This window comes from Triticum dicoccoides, chromosome 7B, assembly GCF_002162155.2.
Source record: "Triticum dicoccoides isolate Atlit2015 ecotype Zavitan chromosome 7B, WEW_v2.0, whole genome shotgun sequence".
NCBI lineage: Eukaryota > Viridiplantae > Streptophyta > Magnoliopsida > Poales > Poaceae > Triticum > Triticum dicoccoides.
In genome coordinates this window covers 617,897,349-617,912,156 of record NC_041393.1, presented here as the reverse complement: position 1 = coordinate 617,912,156, position 14,808 = coordinate 617,897,349, and the positions used below count along the sequence as shown (strand labels likewise).

At 44.3% G+C, this 14,808-nt stretch overlaps 2 protein-coding genes across 2 annotated transcripts; both read right to left on the bottom strand.

Annotated features, from left to right (window-relative positions):
• Positions 1-4,329: 4,329 nt before the first annotated feature.
• On the bottom strand, positions 4,330-9,071 carry LOC119339963 (protein CIA1-like). The gene is made up of 10 exons (XM_037611870.1): positions 8,862-9,071; positions 8,618-8,764; positions 8,294-8,512; positions 8,077-8,141; positions 6,842-6,907; positions 6,626-6,703; positions 5,898-5,960; positions 5,326-5,395; positions 4,987-5,070; positions 4,330-4,780 (listed from the first exon to the last, which is right to left on the bottom strand). The coding sequence occupies exons 1-10, from the start codon at positions 9,042-9,044 to the stop codon at positions 4,703-4,705; spliced, it is 1,053 nt and encodes a 350-aa protein (XP_037467767.1). The 5' UTR covers positions 9,045-9,071; the 3' UTR covers positions 4,330-4,702.
• A 1,233-nt stretch (positions 9,072-10,304) lies between these two features.
• Positions 10,305-14,722, bottom strand: LOC119340506 (protein CIA1-like). The gene is made up of 10 exons (XM_037612429.1): positions 14,481-14,722; positions 14,239-14,385; positions 13,909-14,127; positions 13,660-13,724; positions 12,759-12,824; positions 12,531-12,608; positions 11,889-11,951; positions 11,262-11,328; positions 10,922-11,005; positions 10,305-10,758 (listed from the first exon to the last, which is right to left on the bottom strand). The coding sequence occupies exons 1-10, from the start codon at positions 14,664-14,666 to the stop codon at positions 10,681-10,683; spliced, it is 1,053 nt and encodes a 350-aa protein (XP_037468326.1). The 5' UTR covers positions 14,667-14,722; the 3' UTR covers positions 10,305-10,680.
• Between the last annotated feature and the right edge of the window lie 86 nt (positions 14,723-14,808).

Sequence of the window (14,808 nt, the reverse complement as noted above, 5' to 3'; positions counted from 1 at the left end):
CAGACCGAAACGCTCTCATCTGTGACTTCGACCTTGCTCTTCTGCTGAAGTGCTCAGATGCATACAGAGTTTCGTTGAAATCTCCCATACACAGCCAGGCTGCATGGGGTATAGCATAGAGAGTGCGCAGGAGCTGCCAGCTTTCTCCACGATGAGATGCTCTCGGCGCCCCGTAAAAACCAGTGAACCTCCAAACCGATAAACTCTGATTATTGCTATGAACCACCACATCAATGTGACACTTGCTGAAATTTCGCAACTCAACATTCACATCACGTGACCAAAAAAGACCAATGCCGCCGCTAAGGCCGACACTATCGACTGCAAAACAACCTCCAAAACCGAGAGAATACTTCAAAGCCTCTACTCTTTTTGCTTGAATTTTCGTTTCCATTACAAAGAGGAGAGTGGGTCCTTCCAGCTTCACTATACTGCGAAGCTCACGAACTGCCTCGGGGTTCCCAAGCCCCCGACAGTTCCAGCTTAAGCATGTCATTGTGCCTAGCAGGACCGCGTCGCGGTCTCTGCCGAATTTTCAGGAGTGGGCTTCTTTTTCTTAGAATCTCGTACAAATTCATCACCTTCCACTTCATTACTAGCAGAAGTCTCACCATCCTTGCCAACAGTTTCAGCACCCTTGGCTGTACTCGGTCCCCCATCTGTAAGCAGCAAGGTTTTCATCACCGGTCCGTAAACTTGATTCGGAGCATCTTTTCTCTTTGGTGGTTGCCTATGCTTGATTGGGGAAACAACTTCTTCTCCCGGCTCCTTGTTGGTGCTTGAGTTTCTAGTCGTAGGCTTGCTACTGGCACCTGTCTTTGGATCCTTCGAAGAATTTTCCGAACTCGGTGGCTTTCGATACTCGTCAGGAGCTCGTAGTTTTGAACCAAACGGAAGCTCGCCGTTTTCATCCCTAGAACCAGGAGTTGGGCAATAAAGCTCCGAGTGCCCTAGTCTACCACAGGAGAAACAGAAGTAAGGAAGATTTTCATACTGAATATCGTACATATCCACTTTCTTTCTCCTGGCAGAATCTATCAGGATCCAGCGCCTGATCGGCTTAGCAACATCGATGGAAATTCTCGCTCGCAGAAACCCACCGTTGTGGTCAAATTTTACCGAAAGAGCGTTCTTGTCAATCTGCTGAGCTATTGGCTTCCACCATGCCTCATCGCGCAAATTGTATGGCAGGTTAACAACCCTAGCCCACACTTGCAGCTTATCGAACTTCACCTCATCCGGCCTCATGCAGTCGTCGAATTCCGCTAACACCACCGCATTCTTATTGATATGCCAAGGGGATCCGCCCCAAACACGATCCCTATCTCTCTGATTCTCAAACTCTGCCACAAAGATGTTAACTCCAGCAGATTTGAATTGGAGACCCCGTGGATTTCCCCATGCCGGCCGCAGGGCGTTGGTGATAGTCTAGATATGTAGTTGATTACGGTGCAGAACCTTACCAGCCAACAGCCACTTCACCGGACCTTCCTCGATGCGATCATCAAGTATCAATGGAGTCGCCTCTTCCTCAGAGATGTCAAGTTTTCCTAGGGCTTCCTCCAGATGTTTCCTGGCCGCGCGACCCGCGAGTGGATCGTTCTCCGGCTCCGCACTCCCCTCCGCGGAGTTGGGTCCCGCCATATGCAGGGTCTCCCTTCCGACGGATCTCTCGCACCGGCGATGGATCACCGGACGAAGTCTTTTTTCACGTCCAAACCCTAATCGCCGCCAGCGCCGCCGGAGCGTTTTTTAGGGTTAGGGGGAAAACCCCCGGAGCTGTGTGTACGCGTAATCAAGTTTTCCACGTTTTAAATCAGGATCGCGCGTAGTACTGTGTGTACGCGGGTTTAATTCCTGCTTGATCTCGGATTCCGCCTATCGATGCATCGATCGGTCATAAATACCCAGCCCGTAGGTGATCAACGCCCGTTTGCTCGCTCGGTCGTTTGCCTGCCTTCCATGGAGATCTCGCCGTCGCCCAAAGACCACGTTGCCGCTCCGGCTAGGCTACCGCCGGTCAGGTACTACGTGCCGGACGTCTGGGAGATAAAGACGGAGGAGCCCCCCGTCCAAGACCCAGACTCTCCGCAGTCTCCGAGCCAGATAGGCGATGACGTGCCGCCGCTGGTGTTCCCCGACCCCGACTCCTCCTCGCTATCCCGCCGGACGGCGTTCGAGCGCCACCTCCCCGCCACCTACGACGAGCAGCCGGCGGAGCCGGAACCACCCGCGCGGCGGCGGCGCCCAGAGGACGAAGACCCAGACCTGTACTGCTGCCTCGAAGACCCCAACGACCCCGAGTGCGTGCGCCGGAGCCACGAGTTCCAGAGCAAACGGTACGCCGTGCACGCGCTGCGGGGCTACAACGCCGACCCCGGCAACGGCGTCAAGTACGAGCTGGTCGAGGGCAGCGCCAGGAGCAACAGCATCCTGCTCGACTGCGCCGAGATCCTCGGCCACGTGGTCTTCACCGCCAGGCCTGCTGCCGCCGGCGGTGGACGGGATCGGACCTTCTTCGCCGAGGTTCGCATGCCGGACCATGCCCTCGCCTGCATGATTTCGTTGGACGACGACGGTGACTACTACCGAGGGGCGGCTGCCGACGACGACGAGCTGTGCCAGTTCTGTCGACGAGACATCAGGCACCCGGAGGTGCATCCGGAGATCAGGAGACCACCTCGTGGGACGTCCTACGGGTCGTCGGCGTGGGAAATAATCATGAATTGTGATTGAGTAAGACCCTGTTTGGTAATCCACCCACTCCTGGAATCTGTGGAGCGAGGAAACCGCAGCTCCCGTCATTTTCAACTGCAGTTCCGCCGGCTCTGGGAGCAGAATTGTGGAGCGGAGCGATACCGAATAGGGCCTAAAGGTTAATGCCCTACTTATCCCTCTAGGGTAGATTGACCGAAACAAATACCTCACTACTTTCATTATCAATGTATAAACTGCTGATTACGAGCAGTTTAAATTCTTCAACAAGAATTGATGCGATATTTTCAGGCAAATCCACATAATCTTCATGTGAATTTTAGTTCTATGTGTCCTTTTGAGCAGATAAATACCACGAATGTTAAGATCAATTGGTTGGTAAATTTGGTCATGTTGCTCGTTGTTTGGACCGTGGCGATGTGTGAAAGTCGGACGAAAACACAAACAAATTATCTGAGGGAAGAGCAGTCAGATGGGTCCGAATGGCACACAGACAAATTACAAACTCTCCGAAGAGAGTCGAAGGCTTCGGATGAAGTGTGGTTGGAGGGTTTGAACAAGTTGAAAAGTAGGAGATTGGGCAAAGGAAGAATGAGGCTTTTGAGGGGTTTTGGAATTTGGTCTTTAAGCACTTTGCAAAAAACACTTCACTTCAAAAAATCAACATCCTTTTTGATAGTATCGGCATACCTAAGGACTTGGCGATTTTGGATCACTGAAGGCTACTAGCACTTGTCCTCAAAGAAAAGAGGGGTCAAACTTGTATCTTTTGGAGTCTAAGCTGATGAACACTTTGTAGAGAAAACATAGTCCTTTAAGTAAAGCTAGCATAGATCATCAAAAACCACTATAGGGCAATAGATGCACTTTCAGCTATGCATTGCCTTCCGATGGCGGTCTTGTGTTGTCTCGGCGAAGCGGCGGTGACCGGTGAGAGGGTGCCCCTCGACACAGCCTTGGTTAGGGTGTCCTCGATGTTGCGTGTGCGTGTGTGTGTTTTGGTTATGTGTGTTTCCCCCCTAAATCACGTGTACCCTGTTTCCTTTACAGGGGCAGAAGCCGCTGCTTCTGCGGTTCTGCCCCTTGCAGCACAATCATCTCCGCCTTGCAGCAAAAACAGACACCGACATTTATCCATGAGAAGATCAACCAGAGCCCATGGTCTGCATTCTAAATAGTGAATGATGTCCCAAGAGCATCTCTAGCCCTTCCCTCAAAATGCTATAGCTCCCTATATTTTCTGGTTTAAGGACCAAAATTTTCTTCCCTATCTTCCGAATCACCTTTGCAGAAGGCGAAGCAATTCCAGGACACTTTGGTCCGTAGATACTAACCTTCGGGCAAGGACCAGACGAAATGGTCATCAGAAATTCCAAACAACAGCGCTAACCATCTATCCGCTTTCAATTTTGACATTTGTTTCAATGGCAATCCAATATATTCTGCTCCCGAAGTTTTCCACCATGAACCCCATGCAGCAACGGTGAACGTAATCTTTCGCCACATAAATCTTGCTTTGTTAGAAAACAATAGGTACAAAGTATACAAGATGATATGGAATCTCAAAATCTCATAAAAAAGGCAGCAACAATGACATCAAATCGCCGACCAGTGTGACACACAATATGGGGTTTCCACTTTCCAATGGCAAAGAGAACACAAGACCACATAAAACTGTGCGCGGCACTTGTCTCTGTACAGGAACTTAATTTGATGTTTGATAGCTCATTTAAAAAAAATAATAGCACGTCTATCGGTTCATATTGTATACACCAACAATTCCACATCGATGCCAGAGCTCGTAGCTTGGATGGCAAATCTGTTAAAAGATCACCACCATCCAAGCTCTTGCAGGTACAAAAAGTATTAGCTAACCTAAGGGAGCATTGTTTGGAAAACAGAAACCAAATGGCGATTCCTACACTCATCTGTGATCTTAAGGTACACAGCTAGAACTATCATCACATTGCAGCAGATAGAGCACAATTCAGTCCAGTAAATTGCCCCGCAGCTCCCACAATTTTACTGTGCCATCATCGCTCGCGGAAGCCAACACCCTCGGGTCCTACGAGTTTATTAGAAAAGAATTAGGCACTTCTAATAACCAAAGTAGAAGATACTTGAACCATTATAGATTGTGATAGTCTCATACTGGATTGAATTGCTAGACAATTAAAATCCTTTACCAGCTTAACACATCGAGACTACTGGAATTGGCGCAACTGGAGCAATTATCCGAGATGCAATTTGTTTCTAATTTTCTGAGATTACCTGAGGACACCATCTGACACAATTTACATCCATGTCATGCGCTTTCTCTTTCTTCAATATTAATCTGTACAAAGGCCCCTCAACCTGCACACCATCCAAGGTAGCTGTTAATACTTAAATCAAATGGTGGTCACTGCATTTAGAAAAATATATGAACAACCCTCAAGCATTTATCCCAAGAAAAGTATGTTCAGTGCTAAAGTATGCACTCCATGTTGAAACATGCACTCCACTATCTACCACAAATGTAACTTGGACAAACTAGTCAGCTAAGCAGATCGTATAAGAGATAAATCAAGAGTGGTGAGAATTTGAATGTTCAGCGGAAGGCTAAGATACCGTAGTACTCTTTTCCTCGGCATATAAGCAGATAGCATCATCACCTGCCCCACTGGCAATAACATCCTCGCTGCATGCACAGAGGAGCATGAAAAATGTCAAAGAATAGTACAAAAGAGTGAAAGACTATTCTATTTTAATCCAGCATGTTAATCCACATCGACTTATGTAAAGACTTCGGTAGATAAGAATGGTCAATTATCAACATTTGTTCAACATAAATATACGACAATTGTATTTTGAAAACATATACATAAATGGTCAGTGATATCTTTCGTAAACATGTAGAACTGACAGTTAAGGACTTTGATCGTCTTTTTCTGCAGGATTCTGCCAACAGGAATATTGATGTATATAATTAAAAAATTACTTGCGTAAATAGAATGAGCCTCCTTTTTGCAGACATATAATGCTCTCAACCAGAAGTCAGAAAATAGTTTTATAAAACTTATATTGTTGATTGAATTCATAAAAATGCTTGTGCACTATCTGATAAAGAGTAAATTTGTTTGCTCCTTCTGAATAAAATTCAGAAGCAGTAAATATGTGTTAGTCACTGGAGTTCAACTAACCTTGACCAATGGGCTGAAAAAATAGTTCGACCATGATGTCCAGATAAAGTAGAAAGATGTCGCCTGAAATTAAACAATAATCATCCTGTTAAAGAGGGGTGGTGTGGAAAGATTCACTGCAGTGATGTGACAACAACAATATCAGCAGAACTAGAACAGTTACACACAAACACTAAAGTCGACTCGCGAGAGAATGGTCAGAACTAACAAGTATGTCTCAACTAATCAGAACCTTAGCAATACACTAAAGTCACCATATGCCTGGAAAGGGCAGGGTTGTACTAGATTTGCACTCCGGTGGAAGCGAAACAAAATTTTACTCAATGTAAGCATTGATATTTGATCTTAATACCAACAACGATGCTTATACAAGTTCTGCTACAAAAAAAAAATCGCATTGGTAATACTATACCAAACAACCACTTCTCCGTGAAGAACAGGCACATCATCAATTATTAGTTTGCAATTACCCCAGGGAGTAAAGTGGCAGATAATATGAAAATATAGAGATATGCCAGACTAATAGCAATAGAAAGCACAAGAACACTAACATGCTTGATTTCATCACCGGCATAGTCTAATTTTTGGGTGGGGACTAAATGTGAACTACCACACAGCTTGTCTACTTCTGCAGCCATATCTTTTAGGAACAGCTGTGCTACTTCAGTGTTATCGAACCTTATACGACAAATATAAGTCAAAAATAGTATCGATAAGAAAACTCTTACCAAGATTCATGACCTTCTCCAGTTGTTGGCTGCGACAAATCAGCACTCGTATCCCAAATCTTCAAAGTACAGTCATCACTGGATAAGAAACATATGACATTAGAAACTTTTGCTAACACAGGAATTCAGCAGTGCTAGAGAATCTGGGAAAATACCGCATTCCAAAAAGAGCCTACAAAATAAAGAGGGATATTAATCCAGCATGGTAGAGCGAACCTGCATGTGACCATCCTATCTCCTTTCTGGTTAAAAGATACGGACCATACTGTTGAGGAGTGGCCACTGTAAACAAGAAAAAGGAGATCAACTATAGCAGGGCAAGATGCAATAATCAGTTAAGCTGTAACACCAGAAAGAATAATCAATATAGTAGTGTTCTGTTACTAATGAGAGAACATAGTGTCCGTCAACAATTGAAATGAACAATCAAAACTTCAAAAGGAGATAAATATATGCTCTGTTATTTTTAAAGATGAATAGCAGAAAGTGTATCATATCATCCAAACAAGATGGAACAGTGTCAGGGTAATCTTAATAATTAATAGCAACATAACACAAACACATTACAATGATTGACATGTAATCCCAGATTATGTTTTAGCAAAGTGGGAACTGTGGGAAAAGGTAAAAATACAAGTGAAATAATTAAGGGATATTTATACCAAAACAAAAAGACACCAATTCGATGCGATACTGTTGATCTTAACTGTTCATAAATCTCAACACCTCATGGCAAGGTTTACGAGTCGACGAGTCGTTCCGAGGTTGAGACTCATAGACTAAGCGTAACTAGTCGACACTAAAGTTGCGACTCATAGACTAGTCGACATTGAAGTGTAGTCGGCCCTGGAGTTGACTAGTCCTTGGACTCATAATCCATGCCTCATGGTTTAAGTTGGATCCCTAGAATTACCTTTTAGTAATTACACACTTATAGTATGATTAATTCAGAATCAAGCTCACTAACTACCTGGATCTTGGATCCTTTTTTCCCTCCATAAAGTGGTTTGTTAGGGAAGGTGGGAAGGGAATGTTGGGTACATGCAATATGATTTTCTGAAATATGTTAGTAGTTATATTTTCATCCAATACACATCTGTAGAATCGTGCATGCATGTACATGGTTGCTAGTATAGAAACTAAAATATGCAAGATTCAAACATATGAAAAAACGATATGGTCATGGAGCAGAAATTTGGTCCAGATCATAAAATCAACAACCAAACGACTCATAAAATGGGTTTTCATGCATCACATCTTTTTCACAATCATCAGCATCAAATAAGCTGGGATTGATCTTCTAAAGAAACATAAGCTGGACATTCGCACGATATTACAATGTACTACTCATTACCTGGGAGTAAATGAGTCAAAACATATTATACCACAAGCAGTACAAGTTTTATCAACCATAGAAAGGCAAAAAGGGCTGGACCAAAGAGCCTCATTACCCGTTACCGGCTTCAGCTAATGTCTGTACGCAATGCCAGTCATCATCGCCGTCATCAGCCCAGACCTACATCAAAGCTTCCATCTTAATGAGTAATGCCACTTAAACACTGCAAACCGAACAGAGCAAGAGCAACCTATACAGCCTAAAATCACTAGACAGCAAAGTAACGCAGGTCGAACTAGTGCATTACAAATTAAATTGATAAGAGTTCATACCCTGATGGTATTGTCATAGCTGACAGAAACCAGAACATTAAGAACTGGGTGCCACTGGACCATCTTCACGTCCTGAGTGTGCCCCTGCAGCACGGCTACACACTCGTGCTCGTTCCCTGGCTGCACCTCCCATATCCACACAGCCTTGTCCCGGCTGCACGTCGCGAGCAGTGAACCCGACTGGCTCCACGACACGCTCTTCACCTCATTATCATGCCCCTACCCATCGACAGCACAGAGTTAACATCCACAGGTAACCAGCAATCTCTACAACAGAAAGCGGTAACACTGAACCCCAAAACCAAATTCAGCAAGAGTTTTCACCTCCAATGTGGCCACGCACTCGAAGTCCCCACCGGAGTACTCCCATATCGCGGTGGTGCCATCGAAGCTCGCGGTCGCCAGCAGCTTCCCGTCGGGGGACCAGGCGCAGGACCTCACCGTGCGTTCGTGCACGCCGTCGAGCACATCCTGAACAAGAGAGATGGACGGGCGCAGATGAGGAAACGAACCACCGCAATGCAACGTGGACCTATTGGAGCAAACTGAAGTAGTAGATTGTTCTTACCGAGCAGTCCCAGACGCCGTCGGGGGCGCGCTTCCAGATGCGCACGGTCTTGTCGCCGCCGCAGGAAGCGAGGACGGGGCCGGCGCCGGGGCCCGGATTGGGGTTCCAGGCGAGCGACCAGGCGCGGTCGGCGTGGCCCGTCAGGCGGTGGGTCTCGCGCAGCTCCGCCGCGCCGCCATCCATGGCCTGTTCGCCGGCGATCGCCGTTGCCTAGGGTTCCGGGCGCGAGTCGCCGGTGAGGAGCGCAGAGTGGGGAGCTGCGGAGGGGGTCCGAGGCGGCGCGAGGAGGTATGGTGTGGATTCGCCGGATGGTGGGAATTTAGCGGAGGGAGGCGGCGGCGGCGAACAGCGAGGAGGATGGTGGGGAGTTCGTTTACTGGTGGCTTGTGGAGGTCAACCGCGCGTGGAGGACACGGGCCGCTGCCCAGGCGTTCGGTTACACCGAACCGACCGGTTCGGTTTCTCGGTTTTTTTAAGAAATTCGGTTTTCCGATTTTTACGACCGACAAGTCTTTCCAGAAAATACTAAAGGACACTTGGGTTAAAACCGAGCACGACCCGATGTTGACTAAAAACAACAATCACTTCATAATTTTCTAAAAGTTTGAGAAGAATTTCTTCAGGTGTTGGTGAAGTCTTAGTTAGTAGGCTTTAGATAGCCTTTTAGCCTTAGGGCCAGTTTTTTTAGCTTAGAAGCCCAACCCAAAATATTTTTTTTGAAGGTTACCGGAGTCTAAGTTAGTAGGCTTCTAAAATAATTTTGGTTAGGCTTCTAGAATAAGCTGAAAGAAGTTTTCATTTCAGCTTATTCTAGAAGCCAGTAAAAGAACTGGCCCTTACTGTCATTGTTTACTTCTCAGCGTGGACAGTAACTCAATATTTAGATCAGATGACTATTATACATTGAGATATAGCATATAAATGGCTACAACAATTTTGATGATGCGGCTCGTTATGATAGTAGGAAAATAGCAATTAATGATCGCCAGTGGGGGTTGTCTATATAAAATATATACTCCATCCGTTTCTAAATATAAGCCTTTTACATATCTCAATGCGGACTACACTCGAATGTATATGGACATATTTTAGAGTGTAGATTCACTCATTTAGCTCCGGAACGGAGAAAGTACACATTACTCCCTCCATCCCGAATTAGTTGTCTTAGATTTGTATAGATACAAATGTATCTAAACAATTTTTAGTGCTAGGTACATCCGTATTTAGATAAATCTAAGACAACTAATTTGGGGCAGAGGTAATATATATTTAGAATTTCATTCGTATGAATCCAATGATGTGCTTTTGTGACATATAACAATATTTAGTTTGTCAATTAGATAACCTAGAAAAACGCAGACGCCATATGCATTATTCCAGAGTGAGTATACAAAAGGATATGGAATCTGAAATCTCATCAAGAGGCGGCAACAATGACATCCCATCACCAACCAGTGTGACAAACAATATGTTGTTCACAATGGCGAAACTTAATTTGATGTTTTACAACTCATTTGCAAAAATGATATGCCTGTAACAAGTCTATTGTTTCACATTGTATACACGAACTACTCCACAACCTGTCAGGATGGCAGATCTTGTAGCTTGAATGGTATCTGTTAAACGGTCATCCCCATCCAAGCTTTGCGGGTACAAAAAAGTACACCCTCCATCCCAAAATAAGTGTCGAGACACTTATTTTGGGAGCATTGTTTTCGAATAAAGAAACAAAATAAAAGGTGACCCCTACTCTGTTCTACAGTAGGAACTTAAGATGCACAGCTAGAACTATAATCCTATTACAGCAGAAGAGTCCAACTCAATCCAGTATATCCCCCCGCAGCTCCCACAATTTGACTGTGCCATCATCGCTCGCGGATGCCAACACCCTTGGGTCCTACGAGTTTATTTGCCAAGAATTAGGCACTTCTAACTAAAGTAAAAGATATTTGAACCATTATAGATATTGATAGTTCTCATACACCAAGCCAGAAACAAATGAAGCCCATTACCAGCTTTAACACGTTGAGACTATTTTGCAGCTAATTTTCTGAGATTACCTGAGGACACCATCTGACACAATTTACATCCATGTCATGTGCCTTCTCTTTCTTCAGTATTAATCTGTAGGAAGGCCCCTCAACCTGCACTGCCCAGAGTAGCTGTTAATACTTAAATCAAAGGGTGGTCACTGCATTTAGCAAAATATGAACAAACACTCAAGCATTTACTTATTCCTAGACAAGTATGACCACTACTAAAGTATGCACTCCATGTTGGAACATCGCACTCCACTATCTACTGCAAATGTAACTTGGACAAAATGGTCAGCTAAGCAGATCCCATAGAGATGAATCAAGAGTCGTGAGAATTTGAATGTTCAGCGGAAGGATAAGATACCATACTATTCTCCTCGGCAAATAAGCAGATAGCATTATCACCTGCCCCACTGGCAATTACATCCTCGCTGCATGCACAAAGGAGCATGAAAAATGTCAAAGTATAGTACAAACGAGTGAAAGACTATTCTATTTCAATTCAGCATGGCAATCCATATCGACTTATGTAAATAAACCTCGGAAGATTAAAATGGCCAATAATATCTTTGCTTATTCAGAATGACAGCAGAATTTGCCAATTCTGGGAGATCAACATTTGTTCAACATAAATATACGACAATTGTATTCTGAAAACATATACATAAATAGTCGGTCATATCTTTCGTAAACATGTAGAACTGACAGTTAAGGACTTTGATTAGCTTTTTCTGCAGGATTCTGGCCATCAGTTCAACAGGAATATTGATGTGTATAATTAAGTTAACTTGCATAAAATATAATGAGCCTCCTTTTTGCAGACATATAATGCTCTCAACCAGAAGTCAGAAACTATTTTTATAAAATTTATATTGTTGATTGGATTCATAAAAATGCTTGTGTTCTAGCAGATAAAGAGTAAATTTGTTAGCCCCTGCAGAATGAAATTCAGAAGCAGTAAATATGCATCAGTTATTGGAGTTCAGCTAACCTTGACCAATGGACTGAAAAAATAGTTCGACCATGATATCCAGATAGAGTAGAAATATGACGCCTGAAATTAAATGATAATTATCCTATTAAAGGGGTGGTGTGGAAAGGCAACATAATTTTGATAAGCTTCACTGCAGTGATGTGATAACAATATCAGCAGAACTAGAATAGTTACACACCAACACTAAAGTCGACTCATAATCCATATGCAAGGAAAGGGCCAAGTTGTGCTATATTTGCACTCCGGTGAAAGCAAAGCAAAATTTTACTCAATGTAAGCATTGATATTTGATCTAATAGCAACAAAGATGAGTACATCTAACTTAGAAAAGCTCTCCAACAAATAAAAAAGCACAATGGTATACTCTACCAAACAACCACTTCTCTGTGAAGAACAGGAACATCATCAGTTATTAGTTTGCAACTGTCCCAGGGAGTAAAGTGGTGGATAATATAAAATTACAGAGATATGCCAGACTAATGAATAACAATAGACACAGCACAATAACACTAATATGCTTGATTCATCACTGGCATAGTCTAAATTTTGGGGTGGGGACTAAACATGAACCACCACACAGCTTGTCTTGTTTTGCGACAAACATGAATCAAAAAAAGGTATCAAGAAAAAATCTCTTACCAAGAATCATGACCTTCTCCAGTTGTTGGTTGCGACAAATCAATACTCGTATCCCAAATTTTCAAAGTACAGTCATCACTGGATAACAAATTAATGAGATTAGTAACTTTTCTAGGGCCCGTCTGGAACAAAGGAATTCAGCAGTGCTAGAGAATCTAGGAATATACCGCTCCAAAAAGATCCTACAAAACAAATAGGGATATTATAATCCAGCATGGTAGAGCGAACCTGCATGTGACCATCCTATCTCCTTTCTGGTTAAAAGATATTGACCATACTGTTGAGGAATGACCACTGTGAAAAGAAAAAGGAGATCAACTTTACCAGGGAAAGATGCAATAATCAGTTAAGCTCTAACACTAGAAAGATTGATCAATATAGTAGCGTTCTGTTACTAATGATGGAACATAGTCGCCATCAACAATTGAAGTTAACAATCAAAACTTCAGAAGGAAATAGATATGTTCAGGTATTTTTAAAGATGAATAGCAAAAAGTTTATCATATCATCCAAACAAGATGGAACAGTATCAAGATAATCTTATAGTTAATAGCAACATAACACAAAGTCACAAACACATTACTATCATTGACATGTAAATATGTAAACCCGCATTATGTTTTAGCAAAATGGGAACTGTGAAAAAAAGTACCAGTAAAACCCAATAATCAAGGGATATTTATACCAGAACAGAAGGACACCATGCGACACTATTGATCATAACTGTCCATAAATCTCACATCAACACCTCATGGTTTAAGTTGGATCCCTACAATTACCTCCAATACACATAGCTAGAATCGTGCATACATGTATATGGCTGCTAGTAGAAAATAAATCTACAAGATCCAAACATATTAAAAGAAGGTATGATCATGTGGCAGAAGTTTAGTCCAGATCATAAAATCAACAGCCATATGACTTCATGCATCACATCTTTTTCACAGTCATCGGAATCACATAAGTTGGGATTGATCTTCTAAAGAAACATAAGCTGGGATTTCGCGGGACTGAATGCATTCGTACAATATTACAATGTAAATAAGTCCAAACATATTATACCACAAGCAGTGCAAGTTTTATCAACCAAATAAAGGCAAAAAAGGGCTTGACCAAAGAGCCTCATTACCTGTTACCGGCTTCAGTTAATGTCTGTACACAGGGCCACTTACCATCGCCGTCATCAGCCCAGACCTACATTAAAGCTTGCATATTAATGATAATGACACTTAAAACTGCATACTGAATAGAGCAAGAGCAAAGAGCACACCCTTGTTGCCTATCCAGTATCCACAGCCTAAAACCACAAGGCATACAGCAACATAACGCAGGCCGAGCTAGTGCATTACTTACAGATTAAATTGACAAAAGTTCATACCCTGATCGTATTGTCATAGCTGACAGAAACCAGAACATCAAAGAACGGGTGCCACTGGACCATCTTCACGTCCTCAGTGTGCCCCTCCAGCACATCTACGCACTCGTGCTCGTTCCCTGGCAGAATCTCCCATATCCACGCTGCCCTGTCCCGGCTGCATGTCGCGATCATCGAACCGGACTGGTTCCATGACACACTCTTCACCTCGTTCAAGTGCCCCTACCCATTAACGGCACAGAGTTAACATCCACAGGTAACCAACATTCTCCACGACAAACAGTGGTGACACTGAAACTGAACCCAAAAGGCCAAATTCAGAAAAGGCTTCACCTCCAACGTGTCGACCAACTCAAAGTCTTCACCAGAGTACTCCCAAATGGCCGCCGTGCCATCGAAGCTAGCGTCCACCAACAGCTTTCCGTCGGGGGACCAAGCGCAGGACCTCACCGTGCGTTCGTGCACGCCTTCGAGCACATCCTAATCAAGCAAGATGGGCGCAAATAAGGAAACCAATCACTGCAATTGCAATGCAATGCGGAGCCCTGGAACAAAGGAAAGTAGACTGGTGTTACCGAGCAGTGCCATGCGCCGTCGGGGGCGCGCTTCCAGATGCGCACTGTCTTGTCGGCGCCGCAGGAGGCGAGGACGGGGCCGGCGCCGGCGCCCGGGTTGGGGCTCCAGGCGAGTGCCCACGCGCGGTCGGCGTGGCCAACCAGGCGGTGCGTCTCGCGCAGCTCCGCCGAGCCGCCGCGATCCATGGCCTGCTCGCCGGCGATCGCTGTGCCTAGGGTTCCGGGCGCGAGTCGCCGGTGAGGACTGAGTGTACCGGGATGGCAAGGTGGAGCTGCGGAGGGAGACCGAGGTGGCGTCGACCAGGGAGGAGTTTTTTTTTTTAGATGA

What these genes read in the sequence shown, in the direction of transcription:
- LOC119339963 (XM_037611870.1), bottom strand. Translation starts at nt 9,044, where the DNA reads ATGGATGGCGGCGCGGCGGAGCTGCGCGAGACCCACCGCCTGACGGGC. An exon ending in AGTGCGTGGCCACATTGGAG is followed by an intron (nt 8,513 to 8,617) that starts GTGAAAACTCTT and finishes GTCGATGGGTAG; the next exon opens with GGGCATGATAATGAGGTGAA. An exon ending in GTGTCAGATGGTGTCCTCAG is followed by an intron (nt 4,781 to 4,986) that starts GTAATCTCAGAA and finishes ATAAACTCGTAG; the next exon opens with GACCCGAGGGTGTTGGCTTC.
- LOC119340506 (XM_037612429.1), bottom strand. Translation starts at nt 14,666, where the DNA reads ATGGATCGCGGCGGCTCGGCGGAGCTGCGCGAGACGCACCGCCTGGTT. An exon ending in GGAGAAGGTCATGATTCTTG is followed by an intron (nt 11,952 to 12,530) that starts GTAAGAGATTTT and finishes ATTTAATTTCAG; the next exon opens with GCGTCATATTTCTACTCTAT. An exon ending in TTTTCAGTCCATTGGTCAAG is followed by an intron (nt 11,329 to 11,888) that starts GTTAGCTGAACT and finishes TTGTGCATGCAG; the next exon opens with CGAGGATGTAATTGCCAGTG.